At 33.6% G+C, this 24,336-nt stretch overlaps 1 protein-coding gene across 3 annotated transcripts in view; it reads left to right on the forward strand.

The window, feature by feature from the left end:
- Window positions 1–4,548: 4,548 nt before the first annotated feature.
- LOC127721441 (cytosolic 10-formyltetrahydrofolate dehydrogenase-like) overlaps window positions 4,549–24,336 on the forward strand; it is a 61,398-nt gene continuing 41,610 nt past the window's right edge. Inside the window, exons 1-7 of one of the 3 annotated variants that reach the window (XM_052228182.1) lie at window positions 4,549–4,629; window positions 15,151–15,292; window positions 19,580–19,814; window positions 20,737–20,902; window positions 21,228–21,332; window positions 22,498–22,587; window positions 23,622–23,756. In XM_052228182.1, coding sequence (XP_052084142.1) covers window positions 4,615–4,629; window positions 15,151–15,292; window positions 19,580–19,814; window positions 20,737–20,902; window positions 21,228–21,332; window positions 22,498–22,587; window positions 23,622–23,756 — 888 coding nt within the window. In that variant the 5' untranslated portion in view covers window positions 4,549–4,614. Of the gene's footprint in view, window positions 4,630–6,235; window positions 6,369–11,338; window positions 11,447–15,150; window positions 15,293–19,579; window positions 19,815–20,736; window positions 20,903–21,227; window positions 21,333–22,497; window positions 22,588–23,621; window positions 23,757–24,336 lie in introns of those variants that run through there. The other 2 variants (XM_052228192.1, XM_052228175.1) reach the window with 2 other exon arrangements.

The raw sequence follows: 24,336 nt of genomic DNA on the forward strand, positions 1-24,336 counted from the left end.
TATGTGTCTTTTATCATTTCACAGAGCCCAAAACCAATATGAATAGATGGACTCCCAGATACATATAAGTTAAATTTTAATGAGTAACAACCAAACAACCTAAATTTATCAACTATAGAAATGTAGATGTCACCATTAATAATACATGTAATAGGTCTTTAAGAATAACCCATTGTCTACAACATAATTTTGCATATTCAAAATTATCATTAGTTGAGATAAGTTGTGAATGAAATTAAGAGACAATTAAAGATCTAAAATCGAACACCAAGTTATAAGTGGAAAAAATTACCATAGGGAGACAGTGAAACCATTAATAAAATATCAGTCAGGCCTTGGACAGGCAACCTTTGTGAATATGTGAACCTTTGTGAATACCCCCTCCCTCCCCTCTAAACAAAAAACACACAAGAAAAAACAAAACACATCTACAACTTTTCACTATATTTGTTGTTCGGGAACGATCATTGAACTTCAAGGAGGGGTTATGGTTTTTTCCTAAAAAAATATTATGATCCCCAATTTGATGAAAAAAATATTGTGGTCAAGCAGAGGACAAAAAAAAATATTCTGAATCCAGATTTTTCCCATACCTTATAGTGCTAAAATATGAAAAAAATAATTTGATTGATAGCGTTGAAAAACTAAAAAAAATGTTCGCGCTTTGAGTCAGACAAAAAACCATAACCCCCTTGAAGTTAAATGGTTGCTCCCTTAGTCCCCAAGGTTATCACCATCCCCAGTAGCTAGGACTTCTGCACTGGCATTAAAAACAGGCATTGCTTAAGTGAAAGCTGTTATAAAATTTTGCATATCTCTGATTCCTTGTCAGAATTTGGCTTTACCAACTTATAGTTTTATCTGCTCTTCAATGTTTGAATAAAGTTTTGGATTTTCAAATATTTTGGACTCCGGCATCACTGAAGAGACATTGGTTGTCAAAATGCTCAGCTGGTGCAGTAAATGAGAAAAACCCACACCGTATATTCGGCTATAAAAGGCCCCGACATGAAAAATATGAAACAATTCAACAGAAAAAAACCAATGGCCTAATTTATAACAAAAACAATTTACAAAAAACAAATATGACAGACATGAACCAACGACAACCACTGAATTACAGGCTCCTGATTTGGGACAGGCACATAAAGAATGTGGCGGGGTTAAACATGTTTGTGAGCGCTCAACCCCTCCTCCCCCTAACCTGGGACAGTGGTGTAACAGCACAACATAAGAACAAAATATAAAAATCAGTTGAAAAAGGCTGAACTCATCAGATCGATACAAGCAGAAAACATCAAAGAAAAACACAGACCGGACGTGGCAGGGTATTTATCCATTGAAGTCCATTTCCAGAATACACTATTTACATATGTACATGTAATATGTAAATTAAGGACGTTCGCTCAATCAATACTTTATATATGGACCTGATAGATTATATTGACACTCGGACTTCGTACTCGGTCAATATAATTTGAACAGGTCCATATATAACGTATTTACCTCGTCAAAAGTCCATAATTGATAAATATACATAGCTCTATTCCATGTGGTATTAAACGTTATATAATATATCAAATCGCGTGCACTTACACTCATATGAGGCTAACGAAATCAGAGGTCTATATCTTAATTAGATTGGACGACAAAAATTGTGATCCCTGAAGTAGAATCGAAGTTAAGACTCAACTGTTGCTGTAGGGGTTTATTGTCTTTGTGTAAGTACACCTTGAAATGTTGGCAGGTTTATTCATTGGAGATGCATCAACCATTTCTGGTATCAAGCATCTATGATCACAATCCTTATACGCCTCTCCATGTAATGTCGGCTTTTGACACTCTGGTGCTGATGATGTATTTTGGTAGATATAACTATGTTGAGCTTAACACTTGTAGTTCGTCAATAAAACTTGAAACTAGGTGGACAGTTGTCTCTTTGGCAATCATTCAATGAACAAGAAAGCAGGTTTAGATCTCACTAATCATGGTTTAAAATCATGCTTTTTTTTTATAAAATTAATGTATCAGCATTTGCTATTTTAGGATGTAAACTTTTCTTATATTTTTATAACTTATTCAAATTTTGTAGTTTTCCTTTAGTAGTATTCGAGCTTGTCATACGTTGTAGGCGATGGTCTAGAAGGAAATTGTGGTAACTTGTTTTGTTATCCCATTGTCATTTGATAACATTACCTTTTGTTTATAACCCTTTTCTTTGTTTAGTCATTGCAATGATTAAATACAAAATACAGTTTTTGGTTCTGACTTCGCCATTGTAGAAGGTCCTACACTGTGAGGCTCTTTACTCAGCTATCTCAATACTCGCTTTTGTATTCCTCATATCAAGTTATAATCCTTAAAGTTGGTCATTCCGAAATACATTTCAGACTAACTTTTTAATTCCAATTTCCTATACTTCCTGCTCCACTAGTGGAACCTTTGTGTTTTCATGGTAGTTACAAATCCAGTGATGAGTCTCATTCGGGTAAGTCACAACTGAAAAAAGAAGTCTGGATTGTGGTTTTGACAATTGGAACATATCCGTGGTAATCTGTGACACAGATATTCCATAGCGTCAACCAACTCATGATGGCGTCCGTAAAACTTTCGAAGAGATGACTTCAATTTTACCGTTTGTAACCATTGGTTCAAAGGCTTCTTTGTAAGCAGCAACACTCTATCAAGGAGGTCACAATAGGAAATGCTAACTCTGGAATATAGTATCAATTGGGGAATATATATAAGCCAATATGCAGGCACTTCTGCAATATTTATACTCCCATTCATAGTAAACTTTGTTCTCAACCGACCCTCGTGGTGTAAGTCAGGAAATAGGGCAGACTTAACTGCATATGCGGTATTCTTCATTTCAAGTTCAATGGGATAGCTGCGTTCAATACAGTCGTCCAAATATTCAATTATTCAGTGAGAGAACATCATGTATCTATATAGCGGAACGTGAAGTTTAGAACAATGCTATTTATGATAAAAGAGATGATTTTTCATTTCCTATCGTTAACTATCCATTTTCAGATGGTGACGTTCCCTTGTCACCATCTTATGGTGTTTATATATCTCAACTTGTACGATTCGCTCGTGTATGTAACAACGTATTAGATTTTAGCGAGAGAAATTTATATATTACTGAAAAATTATTACACCAGGGTTATCGATATCATAAACTAGTCAAAACATTTACTAAATTTTATCATCGGTATAAGGACATCATTCGTAAATATAACTCAACATGCAGACATCTTATACGTTCGGGTATTTCACATCCAATCTTTTATGGTAATATTCTTTACAAAGCACAAAAATGTCAGTATTCACCTCAAAAGCTAACGAAACCTTTAAACAGACTTATTAAGAAGGGATATAGTTACGATACTGTTGTCAGGTCATTAAAGATTGCATATTTTGGCTTTAATATTGATTCACATATAGGGTCTTTGCATCGGAATTAAACATATTTATTCTAAAACCAGTTGTTGGCATGACACGGGTTATGTTCTTCTCATATATTTTATGACGGTATAATACTAAACCCCTAACAGGAGGGATTGTGCCTGATATTCATATGATGAAGACATAATCTTTCAATCAGTTTAATTGAGGTCTGGAGCTGGCATGTCAGTAACTGCTAGTAGTCTGTTGTTATTTATGTATAATTGTCATTTTGTTTATTTTCTTTTGTTTCCTATTCTGACATCGGACTCGGACTTCCCTTAAACTGAGTTTTACTGTGCGTACTGTTGTACGTTTGTTTTTCTACATTGGCTAGAGGTATAGGGGGAGGGTTGAGATCTCATAAAACATGTTTAACCCCGCCGCATTTTTGCGCCTGTCCCAAGTCAGGAGCCTCTGGCCTATGTTAGTCTTGTATCCTTTTTAATTTTAGTTTCTTGTGTATAATTTGGAGTTTAGTATGACGTCCATTATCACTGAACTAGTATATATATTTGTTTAGGGGCCAGCTGAATGACGCCTAGCTCCGGGTGCGGGAGTTTCTCGCTGCATTGAAGACCCATTGGTGGCCTTCGGCTGTTGTCTGCTCTATGGTCGGGTTGTTGTCTCTTTGACACATTCCCCATTTCCATTCTCAATTTTAATTTTAGCTCCTCTTCATTCTCCCTGAGAAGCTCTTGTATGAAGTCTGTTGAATATGAAAAAGAACAAGTCGGCAAGGAAAGGCGCACAGTGGGCTCCCATAGGATTGTGGATTGCTTGTTGAAAAACACATCCTACAAAAGTATCAAATATGCTGTAAATAAAAAAATCAAGTATCTTGATGATATCAATTTCAGAGATTTTTTTTGGTCGAATCAGAGTTTTTATATACGAAGTATAATTTATTCTTTCTTACAACAAGATATTGTGTTTTATTTTTTAGTATCCACATCTGATTTTATAAAGAAGATTAATTGTTTCACAGTAACTCTGAAGCCCAGCTTTGATTGCTGATAAAAAAAAAATATGTTAATAATTTGGAAAGCAGTATAACGTTGTTTTTAATGACATTATGTAACTTTGGTATCCATTACAGTGAAGGATCTCCATCTTTGGTTGAAATTCCAAAGGAACATATATAGAACAGACCTTTGATTGTTCATGATTTCCTGTTTTGTAAGTGTCGTGAGATTATATTATGTTGAGTTTCGAAGTGAGTTGTCATGAAGCAGTTTGTATGTAATGTGATTTACACACAATAATTTCAATTTGCGGTGACCAACGTATATGTCATGGATCGATCGAGGTAGTACATGTGCTTTGCAACCATTGGCCTTTAAAGCATGAGTGTTCATAGATCCATTAAGTTTTTTATTCTAATTTGAATCAACGACCTCACAGCTTGAACCCATTCGGAAATGGTGGCACAGGCAAAAGGGCGGGGTGGGGTGGAGGGGGGAGTGTCCTTGCGATAAACTTTCATTGACAAACGTCACAGATATTGTGTCCGTTTTTGAGAAATGATGCGTTGTATCTCAGTGAAATAATTTTATCGATATATCTTTTCTCTACGATATGTAGGTGTAAAAAATGTTGAAAATAACCAATTGAAAGTCGCTTAAGGCACGAACTTTTTATGCTGTTTGTTTATTCATCTTTTGTTATCATATTATTTTACTTCTGTAATTGGAAAAAAAATAAGTTTATGTTTATCATTTAACCCATACATTTGCTCATAACAATGCATTTTACACTTTGTGTCGCTCCTTTGTATCACATGATAAAAAAAGTTGAGCAGGGGTACATAATATAAACTGATGTTACACGTTAAAATCTGGGACTATACTAAGTGTTGAAGACCGTACTTTGACCTATATTGGTTTACTTTTATAAATTTTGACTTGAATGGAGAGTTGTCTCATTGGCACTCATACCACATCTTCTTATATCTATTAACGTTAGTATAATAGTCCCAGTTAAAATATGATAAGTAGAATAATATTATACATGTTTACTGAAAATTATCTGTTATACGTGTGTTTTTATTAAGGATGCACATAGTTTGTGCTTAACCTTGACAATAGTATCTCCTTACTTCGACATTCTATATGTAATACATATTTACCTATTATCGTACTTGTTGCATGTATATTCTTAATTACATATTTGCGTATGTGCTTGTTCTTGGTGGATTTTGTATGTCTTGGTGACATATCTGCAATTGGATTTCACACCAATAAATATTAATTGATTTGGTTTTATTCGTTAGAATAAATTAAGGGCCCATGTCTAAATAAATTACATATATCTCCGCAATAATACAAAACTATAAAAAGAGGTATACGTACACATCATATGTCATGTCTTGGGTTATCATATTTCGCTAATCACAAAGCATTCAAATATTTGATTGTATTGAATGCATGAAAATAAATAAAATGCTGAAAAAAACTTTTTCACCGACTTAGAGTTTGATCAGTCATGATCCCTCTTCTAGCTTTTTATATGTAATTAACATGTCGCCTTTTTCAAAGTGTTTTTTGCCAGGGTATTACTCTTTTCTTTTGTTACAGCTGATAATTATCATGGTTTATATCTTGATAGATGACCACATTATCTTGAGGGATTACCACATTGTGTCTTTCGTCACCGCTTTTATAGGATTACACTTAGAACAAATTAAACCGGCGATTAAACGTACACTTATTACACTTAAAGGATGTACACCTCTGTTTTCCCTCCCTTGTTCTTCTGATAAATGATATATATAACCTAGCTGTGACGAAGAAGAGTTGAAAGTTGAAAATTGGGACGCATAGATAAATTGTTTACCGTACAATATATTAACCTCTGTTTGTACTGTTGTTTTGTGCAGGCTTTTGCCAGGACATTTACTTAAATAGGACAATTTCATTGTAAGTTTTGTCTTGTTTTATTTAGAGATTTAGTGAAATAAGAAGATTTAGAAACAAGTATATCTGTGCATGTTAATCGTGTTGAGCAAACGCTATTTTGTAATGGTAGTTTCGCTAACTAGGACTAAGGTTACAACCTGTCTATATTGATAATACTTTTTTACATGCATTAATTAAATCTAAAGTTGTCGATAGGATGGTGTGTTGTTCTAGATGTTCATATAACATTGTGACAATATGCTTATTGGACTTATTGCTCATACAACAAAGCAATTTACGGAATTTTTTTTTCAACGAATTATTTCTCAAGGTTCTCAAACTTTTTCATCAGATACAGATATTTCACATTCGGATCATATCATAATGCATTCTATATATAGCTGATCCAGTCTATTCTTCAATGATCGTCTTAGTCACGGTTTCTACCGTTGCATTCATAAGTTATAATGCGCAAACATATAGAGTGGGTTAGAAAAGAGGTCTCAGGAAAATAAACGTATCAACCTGACTAATATAAATTTTAGCTGGGACATAATGTATTGTTTTATTCCCAGATTTTAGTACTCAAATGGTTCCATATATTTGTTGTCCTGGAGGTGTGTCTCTTTCGACCAATCAAAACTTATATTCTCGGAATTGGTACACACAAATTGCGGATTAAGAATCAAACTCGGCATACAAAAATCTACGACAACTTGTTTGGGAATTAATTAAATTCTTAATTAGGTCTAGCTGAGAAAACAATTTCAATTCAATTCAATAATTTATTTACGTCTCGCCTTATGCATACAAATATATACAATACGATAAAAAAGGAAGCATTATTTTGTATACATAAAGCAATCAGTGCATGAACAAAAAATCCGAAAAAAAAAACTGTTCCGAGAAAGAAAAAAAACATTTAGAGTGTTTTGTTATAAAGACATATCCCATACTCTTCACACTTAACATCTTTTTGTACCTATTCTTTAAAGACCGATTTTAGTTCTTATTTTTTTTCCTGATAAGCATATTTTTTTTACATGTTAATCGATCTTAAAATCTGGCAAGATTGTATTATATAGAAACCAATAAGAATATTCGTATTCCAATCAGAATGTACGCGTATAGAGTTACACAAGACATTACACACAGATGTCAAGATTTACACACCCATCGATAAGTTGTCATTAATCACGCATGTTGTAGCTGTGGTTAATTAACGGCTAGTTTCAGAAGTCAAATCAAGGATTTGTATAGTACTATACAAATCTTTGGTCAAATCATGGAAGTATTATATTGACAGGAACTCCAACGAAAAATTAGCACATTCCCATCCCACTGATTTCTTGAAGAAAATAAAAGGTTCCGACTCAGTTTGTCAAGTACGTGATAACTCCTTTGTGGGGTATCTGCGATGCCGCCTTCGCCTGTTCTGTTAACTGAAGCTGGTCTTATCACGTGATTTGGTATCGAGTGTCTTATCTACCTACCAATGTAAATAAACACGGAAACTCCCGTGGTTATTTGCGAATCGCCAAAGTAATAACGACACCTGTTTCCGTTCAATAAATAAAGACAAAAGCTGGAAAGATCGAAAAAATCGGTCCATATTTAACAGAATGACATAAGAAAATTAACTGCATTCTGAAAGAGGGCAAGCTTATTTTTAGTTTTGTTTAATATGTTTTAATCATTGAAACTTGGAAATCGGGAAATATCCGATATAAAAAATTACATGTACTTAAAGTCGGGTGTTTGCAGAAAACAATGTGATGCACGTGTAGTGTGCCGGATGCTGCCGGATAGCTTAAATTTAAGTTTTAAGGTTGTTAATTTTTATCGAATGTTACAAAAAAATTTATTGTTTTCTCTATCGTCTCAATTTGAAAAATGTTATTAACGTACGTATTAAACAAATATGTTTTAAAGACTAAAAGAGCTTTATAATTACACGCACGTGATGACCTCTACATAGCAATATCAGGTTACGAGACAGATAAATTGTTACACCTTTTATAATAAGTCCAAAGTTGTAAACAAACCTTAAACATTCAACCTAGTCCGAGATTACTCTGACGTCTGACAGATTTTTTTTACGAATGGCATTTATTAATTCTGGATCGGCATTTAAAGAAATTTGGTTTTTTTGTTGTTTTTTTGTTGTTGTTGTGAAAACAGTCACGGGGATTTCGTTTCTTTGTATTTGTTTTTACGCAGTAAAACCGGAAAAACTGACATGGCCGGTTAATGTCGTTTCCTTGACAATTAGGTACACATCCTGTTATTTCGGTATGTTTTGTAATTACGATCAATCACGAGGTTCCAAAAATTTGATCGGAACCCATGCATCCATATGACATGTCGAGTAAATTAACAAATACTTAACGATTTTGCGGCATCGCACTATAAACGTTTGAAGTCCGCTTGTTGGAGTTCCTGTCAATATAATACTTCCATGGTCAAATCAAGCTGTGAACAAATTTCCGCTCTAGATAATCAGATTCAGTAGCAATAATATTGCTGGGGTTAATTAACGGCTAGTTTCAGAAGTCAAATCAAGCTTTGACTAAAATTCCGCTCTAGATAATCAGATTCAGTAGCAATAAAATTATGTTAAAAACTATTTTGGTGATTCCGACTATATAGGGGGCAAGTGCCCCCTGTGCCCTCCGGTAAATCCGCTACTGAACATATAACTAGCATTATAAGAACACGTGGAATTTAAAAAATAAGAATAAAGGGGCATCATAAATTAACTACTGTTATTATAATATAGTGTGGACAGATACATGTAATACATGCATGGGGAAATTGAAGATGAACAACATTTCTTATTACAATGTAATAAATATTAAGATAAAATAAATATTCTATTTAAAATACAGCGAAACATTAACACTAATGAAAACATATCTCTATTGGTAAACAATAGCACAGTATTATTACTTAGACCATGGAAGTAATATTTAAATATTACTTCCATGCTTAGACTGTCTTCCTCTTTCATATCAGAGTGTCTAAATATATAAGAAATAGTGTAATAATATGTTATATTGATATGTAACTTTTTGTTTTATCATGTCAATTAATATAATTATAAATGCAATAGGTCTTAACCATTTATTGTAAATGAGTTTCTGCTAATAAAATATTTGTCTGGTATGCCGGATAAGAGCAGTAATTAACACATTAAATAAGTGAAACAAGTTAACGTAAGGGTACCCAAATTCTGGTATTATCGTCTCGTATTGTGTTTTCGACCGTCTTACGTTTTCGACCTAATTCTACATTCACTTCCCGTATGCTGCGCATGTCCGCGTGACGTCATACTCGGCTGCTATAATTAGTAACAATATCAAATAATACCACGTGGTGGTTAAGATGTTCCAAGTAAAGTTAATGTAATTAAGTATTTACGTTTTATTATTTGATATCACATTTTTGTACCCTTTTACTAATACTATTTTTACCTTCAAAAAGAATCTATAAAAAATAAACAAATATTCTAAAAATATGGCAGGGGGACTTTTTGCACGTGAAGTTTACATCCAGGTCATTAAGTCATATGACTGTCAGGTGGTTAGTTGTAATACTTAAAGTTATTTCAGTTAATACGGAAATCTGCATGATCCTTACAGCTTTTTACTAAAAAAATAAAATATCGATTAATTTTAATTTACAGAAACAACAGTCTGTCAGTGGAAATTACAGACAATACTCACTCCACAATGCCTTCACTAAAGTATTGAACAAAAAAATTACTGTATACAAGATCAAACTTGCTTCCAAAGTGCCTCATGTGAAATGTGTACAACTAGTCAAATAAAGATATCAAAATAATATTTTTTATCTTAAAGTTGTATATGTAACCATTTAATTCATTAAGTCATAAGTTTGATCGCCTCCTAGCAATTTAAATAATTTGATATAGACATTGGCATCAAATTTTAACCAATTCCGTATTTGTACGACATGTCATTTCCGACTTTGGACCAGTTTCTTAGATAGGTCGAAAACACAAGACGCTAGTTTTTGTCAACAAACGTGCCATCGATCTAATGAACTCAAATAAAAAAATAATTTAAGATCGAATATATTTCAGATACAATTATTTTATGCACAAGTATACTAGTGACTCTCAAAATATTAGGCATGTCTATGTTCAAACATATAAAAGGGAAATTCGGAGAAATATGTTAGTAGGTCGAAAATACAATACACGAGGATACTATACGGGTTAATATAATAGCGCCAGCGGCCAAATTGCTCCTTCTTTTTTTCATTTTTTTTCCACCTACGTTTATTCAAGGATTTGTTTAGTAATACGTACTATTATACAAATCCTTGGTTTCCGTAAAGTTTACTTTTTTCACTAAAGGTCTCATCTGTTGATATATATAATGCGACCGTTGTTTTCTATACAATTAGCGACCCCCCCCCCCCCCCCCCAAACCCATTATCTATGTTGAATTAAAGACGCGTATATATATAATATATGATGTCAAATTACAAAATTACAAATTGTTTTGTCTGTAATTAAGCTGAGATTACTATAACACATGGGATCTCCTATTTTTTGCAAAAGTGGACAGGTGCAATATCTAGGACTAATACATTTAAATATGTTAGTGTAATAGTCCCAGGTCGTCAGGTACGTTAAAAAGAATATTGATCGGAAAAAAATAAATCACAAAATAAGATAGGAAAGGGGGTCCGTTCCCTCAAGGACGTATATTAGTTATACGTCCTTGGTTCCCTGTAGCAACTGAACACAATTGAAAAATATTGAGAATTTTAATTTACAATATTAGTAAGGAAAATTTAGAATAGACGTATCTTAAGACTGATCTTTGACTGTCATACTAGTTCTACCGACATGCCTAGTCCAATCATAGTTAGCATGTCCATAAAAGGTAATTTACTGGTACCATATAATATTGCGTAAGAGATAAGGCGAATAATCCAGTTTAAACCGGAAACCAAATAAAAATAGGTCATGACTTTTGACCTGAAAGACCTGCCACGATCTTAAGTAAACTTCAGAGATAAATATGTTCGCTTCTCGACAATTAGTTCGATTATTTTCAACATCGCAGGTAAGATAGATAACAGAAATACAAGGTCAAGATCTAGATTAAATTTCATAAGTGATAATGTGGACGTATTTAACAATAATAAAAAAAAGTATGCGACTTTCAATCAACCTCAGATCAGCTGTGCAAAATTTTCCATGCGACTATGGAAAAAAGTACGATACTACCTCTTTATCAATATTTGTTTAGGCAAATAAAAAGTTTGCTGATGAAAAATAATTATATTCATACTGCAATATGACTTCAGTCCTTGTGTGAAATGGCATGACTTCGATGGTGCTAAAAAAAGGGGGAGGGATTGGTTGCAGATTGATAATCATTGCTTTATCATCAAACGAGGGTTGGAGGAAGAAGGAAAAAAAACTCTGAAGACAACTGAGTTGGGTAGGGAGGCAGCAAATTGAAAAAGGGGGTTGACAGCACTTTGTTTATGTTTATATTTTCAAGTCAGTAAAAGTACCTTAAGTTTTAACTGATCAATACCAGTCAATACTGGTTGATATTCAATGATGTGTATTATTTTGGCACATGTGTCTGAATGTTTGAGTTTTATTTTTTTCTTCAATTTATATATTTAAAAAATCTAATTGAGATTTTTGCAATTACTTGGGCTATTCCAGAAAATCCCTATGAGAATCTCATTATATTTACAGGGGTAGTTGAGCATGGAAATTGCTCAACTACAAAAAATGTACCCCCTATAAACATAATGGATTTCTATATTTTTTTACGCTTTCTATGCATATCTTTCATAGGATAGGGGGGACAAACTATTCATAGAATATCCACTTCTGGCCCTATCACATATAACTTGGCATTCTTTTTGCTATTCTTTGTATTATACTGATTTTTTTTACCCCATTGGCGTGTAGGGCAGCAACGAAGATTTTTCTTTACTGTTTCTGTAACAAAGATTTTTATTTATGCCGCAGACGCTAGGCAAAGGGGCATATAGGTTTGCCCTGACTCTGTAGGTCAGAACCTCCCAAAATTGGTTTCCGTTCTCTAACTTTAGTTTGCCTCAACCAATATATTCTGAAACTATACACAATGTTATTATCACCAAACACAAATCAAGTTAGAATTTGGGTAGCATCACTTTCACCGTTCTCAAATTATGTCCCTGTATAAATGGAAAAAATAGCTTAATTTGATCATGATGTGTCCATACTCTAACTTGACTTTACTGCGTTATTGTTTATGTACATAGCTTTTTTATTCATGCCCCTGCCACTAGGCGAAGGGGGATTTAGGTTTGCCCTGACCGTCTGTAGGTCTGTACGTCCAAAAATTGGTTTCTGTTCTTTAACTTTGTACCTCAACCAAATATTCTGTAACTTGTACACAATGCTTTTTTCAACCAAACACAGATCAAGTTCAAATTTGGGTTTTGTCAATTTCACTGTTCTAGTGTTATGCCCCTTTATAATATTGAGCTTTAAAGACACGCTGCTTCCTTTTCACACCAAACTGCCATCTAGTGGTGAGAGTGACAAGCACAGACATCAAACCACACACTGCACACATCACACTATCAATACAGCAGACACTAATTATTTGTTTTTTTGTTTTTAGTTGCCTGCCGTAGCGGAGGGGGCATTAAGTTTTACCCTTGTTCGTCCGTATGTCCCAAAGTTGGTTTCCGTTCTCTAACTTAAGTTTCCTCAACCAAATTTTATGAAACTTATACACAATGCTTATTACCACAAAACACAGATCAAGTTTGAATTTTGGTGGCGTCACTTAAACCATTGTAGAGTTATGCCCCTTTACAAATGGAAAAATTGCTGAATTTTTCGTTTTCGTTCTCTAACTTTAGTTTGCCTCAACCAAATGTTATGAAACTTATACACAATGCTTATTACCACAAAACACAGATTAAATTTGAATTTTGGTGGCGTCACTTAAACCGTTGTAGAGTTATGCCCCTTTACAAATGAAAAAATTGCTGAATTTTTCATTTCCGTTCTCTAACTTTAGTTTGCCTCAACCAAATGTTATGAAACTTATACACAATGCTTATTACTGCAAAATACAGACCAAGTTTGAATTTTGTAGGTGTCACTTTAACTGTTCTAGAGTTATGCCCCTTTACAAATGGAAAAATTGCTGAATTTTTTGTTTCCATTCTCTAACTTTAGTTTGCCTCAACCAAATGTTATGAAACTTATACACAATGCTTATTACTACAAAACTCAGATCAATAACAAATTTGGGTAGCGTCACTTTTATCGTCGTTCAGTTATGTCCCTTTATAACTTTATATGATATTTTCTAAATGTAAAGTCATATCAGATGTTTACATGGAATTTTTTGAATAGCTTTTTGGCCTTGATTTCAGGTACCAGAAAGTGAAAGCCGTATATAAACATTCAATCTTAATGTAAAGAAAACCATAAATTACCAATTTCATTACTGAAGACAAAGATGTTGTTCATTTGTCATTGAGGGTTAGGAAATCTCATAAGAAAAGCCTGAACAACAAAATAAAACAACAAAATTTGTTGTTTTACTAGTATGGTTCAAATTAAAAGGGAAAACAAACAGCCATATCAAACTATCTTTTTAGCTCACCTGGCCCAATGGGTCAAGTGAGCTGTTCTCATCACTCGTCGTCGTTGTTGTTAACTTTTACAAAAATCTTCTCCTCTGAAACTACTAGGTCAAATTTAACCAAACTTGGCCACAATCATACGTGTGGTATTTACATTTTTTATTTGTAGTTTAAAAAATGTGTCTGATGACCCCTCCTGCCAACAAAGATGGCCGACATGGCTAAAAATAGAACATATGGGGTAAAATGCAAGTTTTGTCTATTATTTTGAAAACCGATATAAAAAAAGGAATTCTGACAAGGGCAAAAATGTTCAAAATGTTGAGCTCTACCAATTGTTTTTGATGTCAAAACTGTCAGGCGACTTCTTATAGGAGTTATTGCCCTTAAATGACAAATTTTACCATTTTTTTTTCATTTTTGCCTTTTATCTTGAAAACTATCATAGATAGAGAGAAACTTTTTAAGTTTCAAAACTGATCAGCAGGACAAGATCTACGAGTAAGTATAGTAAGCATGCTCAAAATTGTCAGTCATCTCCTAATTAGAGATATTGCCCTTTGATGACGATTTTTACCAATATTTTGCGCTTTTGCCTTATATCTTAAAAAAAATAATAGATAGATAGAAACTTAATTAAGCAAGAATGATCAGCAAGACAAGATCTACATTTAAAACATATGGAGGAAATTTTCTGGCGACTCCTTATTGGAGTTATTGCCCTTTAATGACAATTTTTACCATTTTTTTGCATTTTGTCTTATTTATGATAAAAATTATAATAGATAAATAGAAACTTTTAAATTACAAAAATGATCAGCAAGGCAAGATCCACAAACAAGTCAAATTTTGCTGATATAGTTAGAAGACTGTCACTCTGTATAGGAGTGATTGCCCCTAAATGAGGATTTTTTTACCCTCTTTTGTGTTTTGAGCAAAAACTAAAGAAGATGGAGAGAAACTAAACAGACAAAATGATCAGCAAAACAAGATCAACAAACAAGAAATTTTTGTCATGAATTCTATTCTTGTCTACAATGTTGGAGAGAGTCCATTGTTGATTATGCACATAGACCTAGGTTTGCCACACAGGCTCTTTGGAGCCTCTAGTTTGTTTTCTATCTAAAATAAATGAATACGTTCTTGATTGTAGACATGGTACGACAAAATGAGGATTGCAATAATTGGACAAAGTATGTTTGGAGCGGATGTTTACAGACTCCTCCAGAAAGATGGCCACCATATTGTAGGAGTGTTTACTGTACCTGATGTCAATGGAAAACCTGATCCATTGGGTAAAAAACAGATTTATTTATACTCATTGGTATTACATATGCATATATATATATATATATATATAGAAGTCTATAAAAAGGACCAACCAGCAAATTTACTATGTACCGGATCGTCTAGAATAGACGATACTGTGCAGATAAGGAAAAAATTATATAAGTCTAGAGATTTGCACAACGATACTAATATAAGATGGTATTATACGAAGATGTTGTTAATAAATCGTGTTGACAAATATTTCGGCTTAACAAATAGCCTTCTTCGGTGTCAATTATTTTAACAATACTGATAATATGTATAAAAATAGCTCAATAATACAGGTAAGTTTTGGTCTATTGATTTAATCCAAAATCCTGAACATCATAATATAAAACAAAACTCAATACTCAAATATACGTGACTGTGTATATTTACAACCCAAAATGAGTGAAAAATAAAACTTAGTATTTTTTATTGATGCCGTTTGGATGATGTACATTTAGTTCCTTTATCCAAAAGCTTTCCCGAACCTGTCGCTGGGCATCACTCCAGTGAATGTTCTGTTCAATCACTAGGATCTTCATGCGGTTAAAGTCATCAAGTGTGTGACCAGACTGTCTGAAATGCTGAGAAACTGGGAGAAGTGGCTTCTTAGAGATATCACTCCTATGGCCATTGAGGCGTTTGTGGAAAGGCTGCTTTGACTCACCAACATATTGGAGGCCACAAACCGAACATTCTAGAATGTAAATAACATTCATACTTTTGCAGTTAACATTGCAAAATATCTTATAGTTATTTTCGGTTGCCTTACTGTGAAAAGTTGATGAGTGATGCATCTGTAGGCAGCATTTGCAGCGTTTTTCATCACACGAACGACATTCTCCAGAAGTACTTCTATTATCAGACACTTCAGCCCGCACCAGCAGGTTACGCAGACTATTGGGTTGCCTAAAAGCTATCATGGGAGGCTCGGGAAAAATCTTGGATAGTTTGGAATTCTTTTCAACTGTTTTCCAATGCTCACGAATGACACCGAAGCTGTTTTTGAGAGATGGGTGGTAAGTAAGAACACATGGAGTCCTTTTATTTTTCTTTTTATATTTGTATTCTAACAGTTTACTCCTTGGAATAGTTTCCGCTTTCTGAAAGCCTTTTTGGATAGTTTTGTGTTTGTAGCCCCTTCTCTTCAAGCGGGTTTCGAGTTGACGTAGTTGTTTTTTAGTTGTTTCTGAGTTGGAACATATTCGCTTGACTCTGAGTGCCTGACTGTACGGGATGCTCTTAGTACAATGAGCAGGATGGCAACTTTTAGGGGACAGATATTGGTGAGTGTCAGTAGGCTTAGAATATAGATCAGTGGATATGATGCCATCTGTGAGCGAGCTGGAGGTATCGAGGAAGGTGATTTTGGATTTAGATTTCTCATGAGTAAATTTGATACTTGGATGTATGTTGTTAGCATGAGTGATGAATGTATCTAAATCCTCGTCACTTTTATTCCATTTCATATCCACATCATCTATAAATCTAAACCAGGAAAGCGGTTTTTCGATGGAAGATTCAAGGAGTTGTTTTTCTAATTTGCCCATAAATATGTTGGCATATGATGGAGCCATTTTGGTGCCCATAGCAGTTCCATTAACTTGCAGATAATGGTCTCCATCAAAAGTGAAGTTGTTGTTTTTGAGTACCAGCGTGAGCATTTTGACCAGGCATTCAGTAGGTGGATATTTCACTGGTCGGGAATTCCAAACTTCTTTACATGCATCAATGCCATCTGCATGTGGAATATTCGTGTAGAGGGAGGTGACGTCCATAGAGACAAGTGTCGTGTCGGAGGGGAGTGGATTTAAGGCCTGCAATTTTCTAAGATAATCGGTAGTATCTTTGATGTGAGATGGTAAGTCCTCAACATGTTGACGAAGATGGAAGTCAACGAATTCCGATATTTTTTCCGTCGGATGACCGTTCGCTGAAACTATAGGTCTTCCTGGGTTGTTGGCCTTATGAATTTTAGGTAAAAGATAAAATCTGCCCGGTTTTGGATTTTCTGGTTTCAAATATTCTAGAGTCTTTTCATCGATGAAACCATCGTTGTGCATTTCTACCAAACTATCAGTTATTTCTCTGCTAAAAGATGTTGTAGGATCAGAGTCTAGTTTTTGGTAGAACCTTGCATCGCCAAGTTGTCGTTCAGCCTCTTGAATATAGGCAGACACTGACACTCACCAATATCTGTCCCCTAAAAGTTGCCATCCTGCTCATTGTACTAAGAGCATCCCGTACAGTCAGGCACTCAGAGTCAAGCGAATATGTTCCAACTCAGAAACAACTAAAAAACAACTACGTCAACTCGAAACCCGCTTGAAGAGAAGGGGCTACAAACACAAAACTATCCAAAAAGGCTTTCAGAAAGCGGAAACTATTCCAAGGAGTAAACTGTTAGAATACAAATATAAAAAGAAAAATAAAAGGACTCCATGTGTTCTTACTTACCACCCATCTCTCAAAAACAGCTTCGGTGTCATTCGTGAGCATTGGAAAACAGTTGAAAAGAATTCCAAACTATCCAAGATTTTTCCCGAGCCTCCCATGATAGCTTTTAGGCAACCCAATAGTCTGCGTAACCTGCTGGTGCGGGCTGAAGTGTCTGATAATAGAAGTACTTCTGGAGAATGTCGTTCGTGTGATGAAAAACGCTGCAAATGCTGCCTACAGATGCATCACTCATCAACTTTTCACAGTAAGGCAACCGAAAATAACTATAAGATATTTTGCAATGTTAACTGCAAAAGTATGAATGTTATTTACATTCTAGAATGTTCGGTTTGTGGCCTCCAATATGTTGGTGAGTCAAAGCAGCCTTTCCACAAACGCCTCAATGGCCATAGGAGTGATATCTCTAAGAAGCCACTTCTCCCAGTTTCTCAGCATTTCAGACAGTCTGGTCACACACTTGATGACTTTAACCGCATGAAGATCCTAGTGATTGAACAGAACATTCACTGGAGTGATGCCCAGCGACAGGTTCGGGAAAGCTTTTGGATAAAGGAACTAAATGTACATCATCCAAACGGCATCAATAAAAAATACTAAGTTTTATTTTTCACTCATTTTGGGTTGTAAATATACACAGTCACGTATATTTGAGTATTGAGTTTTGTTTTATATTATGATGTTCAGGATTTTGGATTAAATCAATAGACCAAAACTTACCTGTATTATTGAGCTATTTTTATACATATTATCAGTATTGTTAAAATAATTGACACCGAAGAAGGCTATTTGTTAAGCCGAAATATTTGTCAACACGATTTATTAACAACATCTTCGTATAATACCATCTTATATTAGTATCGTTGTGCAAATCTCTAGACTTATATATATATATATATATATGCCATAAGTATGATTGATTTTTCTCTCTATTCCTTTTCAAAAATTGATAACCATTATCAGTTAAGTGCAATGTCTGTAAACAAATGGTTAAAAAGTACATCAGAATATTTTACAATTTAAAAAAGAAATCAGATTTTGATTTCAAACAGAAGTTCATATAAGGTTAAAATTCCTCAGCAAAATTGTATAACTTGGAAATGGTAATTTCAAAGTGTATGAAAGTTACAACTGGGTACATGTATAAGTTATAACAGTACTGGGGTTCTATTCAGCTTTTGTTTGGTCATAACTTGTACCCAGTTATCTCCATTAAGCTTTCACAAGAATGTTTGTACACTGCATCTCGTGAATTTTGTCATATTTACTTTCCCTCCACATTAAGCCCACACCTGCCATTTTAACATTTTACCTCAGACTTTGTAAGAGGTTTTTTTTTTCAAAAAAAACATTTAAAAAAAATTCTTAAGCTGTTAGAATCTTTAGATGTGACGAAATAAAAAAAAAAATGATGGGCACAGGGCGCCACCTAGAATTTTTTTCACACTCTATGACAACTTCCATTGTGGACAGTCTGAAATGACAAAATTCGCCTGATCTGGATTAGATATATATGTAAACTTCATATCCCACAATTTGATTATATAGTACTCATTCTTTGCTTTAAAGGATGCAACAACATTCTGCATTTAATTTTTGAAGGTGTGTACCAATACAACAAAACCAGAGGATCCTAAAATATCCTTTAAATGGAAAGTAGAAACGGGGTCGTCAGATCCTTGTGAGCAGAGATTGCACACATGATCAGTATTTTTATCAGATTGTATATCCTATGGCCTAAAGGCCTTAAACATCAGAAAGTTCTGAATCATAAAAAAATAATTGTTACAATATTATCTTCTATCTTTCAGCATTAGCGGCATCAACTGATGGCATACCTGTTTATAAATACAAACGATGGCAGTTAAAGAAACAGGCTATATCTGAGGTCTTGGAGGAATACAAGTCTGTAAAGGCAGATCTCAATGTTTTACCATTCTGTTCACAGTTTATACCCATGGATGTGATCAACTTCCCAAAGAGCAAATCTATTATCTATCATCCCTCTATATTACCAAGACACAGAGGAGCTTCAGCCATAAATTGGTATGAAATCTAACAATTAAATATATTATATGCACAATGTATGAATCAAAGTAATCATACAGCTTCTGTTGTACACTACAGTCCATGTGGATTATGTCATATCTACCTACCCACTGAGGACAGTCTGCTACTGCCTACTTGTATTTTGTAAAAATATTGAATCAAAAGCTGATTTAATTTTTCCTAGATATACTGCATGTGTATATGCAAGTTATATGATAAGAGAAAGAAACTGCATATCTACTGAATAATATGCACACAAAAGACAACTATGTGCCAACTCCCTCCATGGACTGGTTGAAATGACTAAATCTATCTGAGCTGTAGTGTTTCTAGATTTACTTTCATCAGTAACATTCTGACCCAAAGGTAGAGACAGGGAAAGCTGGATACTGTAAAGTGGGAATTTTTTGAGAGGATTATTTTTTGCTGATTTCTTGATGCTGATAACATCATGAAAATATCCACTTGTGTTAATTTTATCTTTTAAAAGTAAGATCTAAATCAGGCACAAGAAAACACAAAAATAAAGCCAAGCAGACCAGTTTGACCCAGAAATCATGAAATACTTCATGACAATTAACCACTCGATAGTGAATACTTGGGGAACTACAGGCATTAATATAATAAAGAATAAAGGGACAAGACAAAACTATATAGAACCTGATAAGGTCATCTTTGCATGGGGGAACTACAAGCTTAGTTTTTGAGTGTTGACCCAATTCATCAGCTGAGAATTTATAGAAATGTAATAATCAAACACACCAAACAATTATACTCTCTCATTTTCATTAAACTACATTAACCAGTCTGTTGCTTCTTGAATAAAATTTATGCAGCTAAATACAGTACTGGTTCTCCAGATACAAAGGCAAATGAGGTCTATGTTTCTTGATTATTGATATTTAATTTTTGTTGATAGGACATTAATTCAAGGAGATCCCACAGCAGGTTTCTCTGTATTTTGGGCAGATGATGGGCTAGATACAGGACCAATCTTACTCCAGAAGAAATGTTATGTTGCACCAAACGACACAGTAGATTCAATTTACAATAGGTTCTTATATCCAGAAGGAGTCAAAGCTATGGTAAGAAGGACTTGTTTTGAAACTTACAATGACTGTAAGATTAAGAAATAATAATCAAGTAGCAAAACTGAAATTCAAAAATTATGTAAAAGAAACGGGTACGTGGTAAACATGACAGAATGAATGAAAAACTGCTGTATTTTTTCTTTTCAAATGCAGAATTGGGTAATTACTGGTCACTTGTAAATAATGATATGAATTGTCAACGGACATTATGAAATTGTTTTTTTTTTTAATTATAAATATATATTCATCATCGAGTTTTATTGCATTTAACAAACAAGTTTTGATTTTTGAAATAGTTATTTCTTTTACTATTTCTCAGGGAGAAGCTGTGAGACTAATTACCGAAAACAGAGCACCAAGTATTGTACAGACAGAGAAGGGAGCTACCTATGATGCCATGCTGAACAAAAAAGCACTTACAGAGGTATATTTGATTAGAAAAATGCCCTTTTTAACCCCTTACTTATATAGAAAGTTTTGAAGGAAATATACAACTCTTTGTAAAAGGTGGTTTCCCATGGAAGTCTCAGAAGGTCTCTCATCAGGTTATGTCCAATTTTAACTTCTCTTTTATTTATACAAGGAATTAATCCATATTCCATTGAGAGGATTGTTTATGTTACATCACCATTTACATATTCATGACTAGTGCCATGTTTTGGGGTTATGTCTTCTTACAAATGTAGTTGTAGGATAATCACTTGATAAAATTTCAGATGAGTTTAGAGCCTTATCATCTTTGAGGTAAATACTGCTCAAATTTCAACCAAATTCATATAGTCAATGACTGGTTAAATATTATCTAATCTCTACCTCTTTTTGTGAGTGCATGCAACATAATGCCTGTAGTGCTGTGAGGTGAACATTCCATGTCCATTTCAAACAATTAATAATATATTCTCCGATATTCAGTTTACAAAATGGTGTGTATATATGTATTACCATACATGTCTTGAAACCCATTTATTAAAATTTTACACAAGTTAGTTAAAATAGTGCATGGTTTATATTCTGCCTACAATTATGGAGAAAGGGAGATGACTGAATGAAACATATTGCCTAAATATGTTTCGTTCTGTAATGCAATGATTGTAAAGCAGAATGAAAGCCATCATTACCCATTTCTTACAAGTCGAAATCTAGAGAAAAACAAGATTACCGCTTTAAATGTAATTTTCTGGTAAAAACACATTGTAAAAAGGTTTGGAAATTTATATTGTCATTTCTACTAAAAGTCCAGGACGCATACACTTATCTTATAGAAACCTCTGTTTTAATTTCTAAATTAGATCCCAATGGTCATTGCTAAGCCTTCCTACAAATGTCTTAATGAAACCCATATCTTTCCTGAATGATTGCTATTTTTATATTGAGTTTAAAATGCCTATATATTGTTCTAAATGTTGCAAACAATTATTTGAATAGGTCTTTATCAAATTTAAATTAAACTGATGAGTTGCAATAATGTTGGTGAATAAATCAATGTTACATGTTGTTTAAATTGTAAAACACTTGCATTTAATTCAATCTAGAAGTATGCATCAGTCAGGGAACTTGAATAATTGTAAACAAACTGTATTTGTTTTCAGATCAAATTTGACCAGTCAGCACAAGATGTGCACAATTTCATAAGAGGATGTGACAAGGTTCCCGGAGCATGGGCTACAGTTAATGGACAGGTAAAGTTCATGTCATGGGATTCATTAAAAATCAATGGTGCTAGTGTAGAGTGAATATCTGTGACAAACAAACTTTAAAAAACTGGACAGGTTTAAATGCCGTTGGTTAGAATGCCTAAGCAATAGAATTAACTGGGAAAATCATTTTGAATTACAGATTGTGGTCCGAAATTTCAAAATGTGCTTTAGTCTTTTGGTAAATAGTTGTTTCATTGGCTATTCATTAATTTTCAAAAGTAGTGAAGGCTATAACGTTTGTTTCATTTGGTTAAGGAAACATATTTTATGTATAATTGAATATTATTGTTATATTAAATCTTAATAATTCAATTATGTGTTTGATATTCAAAAGCTGATATACCCTGTATGTATTTTGAATTGATAATCGAAGACTTTGAAACTTATGAGATGTACAAAATCAACTATGGCTAAAAGTGAAAAATGTATTTAAGTTAATTATGTTTTTGAAACAAATAGAGTTATTGTAGTACATATGTATATTCTCAATGACCCGGTTTGGATATATAAATGAAATAATTTTGGAGCCAAACCCATGCTTTGGCATAGTGTCATTCTATTGAATTTTCCTGAAAGCAGTAAAATACTAAATGACCCAACTAATTTTTACAAGCAATTTATTTACATGACTCACTTAAAAAAATAACACAAAAAAAAATCATCATGAATTTGTCCAACTTTATCTTCTGTTTTCAGAATACATTAAAAAAAATTGCAAAATTGCTAAAATAGATGTCCAAGAAGTCTTCTAGAAAAGGCTAACTTTGGAAGTGTCTGTAAAAATAAGTAGGTTTTCACCCCTCAACCATGTGCTGGATTTTCAGAAATGAAAGCAGGTGGTATGAATTTGTGAGCTCTACCAATAGTTTTTCTAGTCATTTAATCTGTACTAAATCTATTCTCTCTGTCAAACAACATTGGACATGGTAATGCTATAATGAGAGATTGACAAAATAATCTGACATCAAAAAAAATTTGAAAAAAATCATAATAATAAAAATGTTGTTTTATTTCAGAATGTTACTTTGTTTGGTTCCCGTGTGTGGGATAGAATTGAGCCAAGGGGTACCAGTGTAGAAGTGAAAGGATCCAGTAAGCCTGGTATTGTGCATAAATATGGACTGGTGTTGTTTGGTAATGATGGCAAAATGGTAGGTTTTGAATTTGTAACATTTTACTGGTTTTTATTTTTGGTCAATTGTCTGGCCTGCTTTAAGGTGGATCAACACTAAATATTTCTTGAGATGGATTTTTTTTTTATTTTGTGTAAATGCAGTTGATGAAATGCTCTTGTGAAAAAAACAATAAAAAGTTGGGGTCACCGTCCTTGTTTGGACAGTATCTTGATCCAAAATATTGCGTATTTTCGAGGTTTTTTACATAGATATTACAGGGAAATGGGCAATTGTAACCTTTTGCTAGTTGAGAAAAAATTCCCATGAGATAGATTTTTATTATTTTCATTAAAATTGTAGCCAAGATATAGATCTAAAAGAAAATAATAAAAAAACATAGGGTCACCGTGCATTTTAAAGAAATATTTCATCTTCTGCTTGATTTTTTCGAATTTTCAAGAAGGGGAGATAACTCTCCCCAGATCTACATTGAAAAAGATTGTTAGAAATACTCATGATAAATAGAAATAGAATAGGTCAACTCTCAGTCCTGATTATTATTTGAAACACTTTTGTGTAACATATTTCTGTTACAAAAATCATGGCCATAGTAACC

Source organism: Mytilus californianus, unplaced genomic scaffold, assembly GCF_021869535.1.
Source record: "Mytilus californianus isolate M0D057914Y unplaced genomic scaffold, xbMytCali1.0.p SCAF_1, whole genome shotgun sequence".
Taxonomy (NCBI): domain Eukaryota; kingdom Metazoa; phylum Mollusca; class Bivalvia; order Mytilida; family Mytilidae; genus Mytilus; species Mytilus californianus.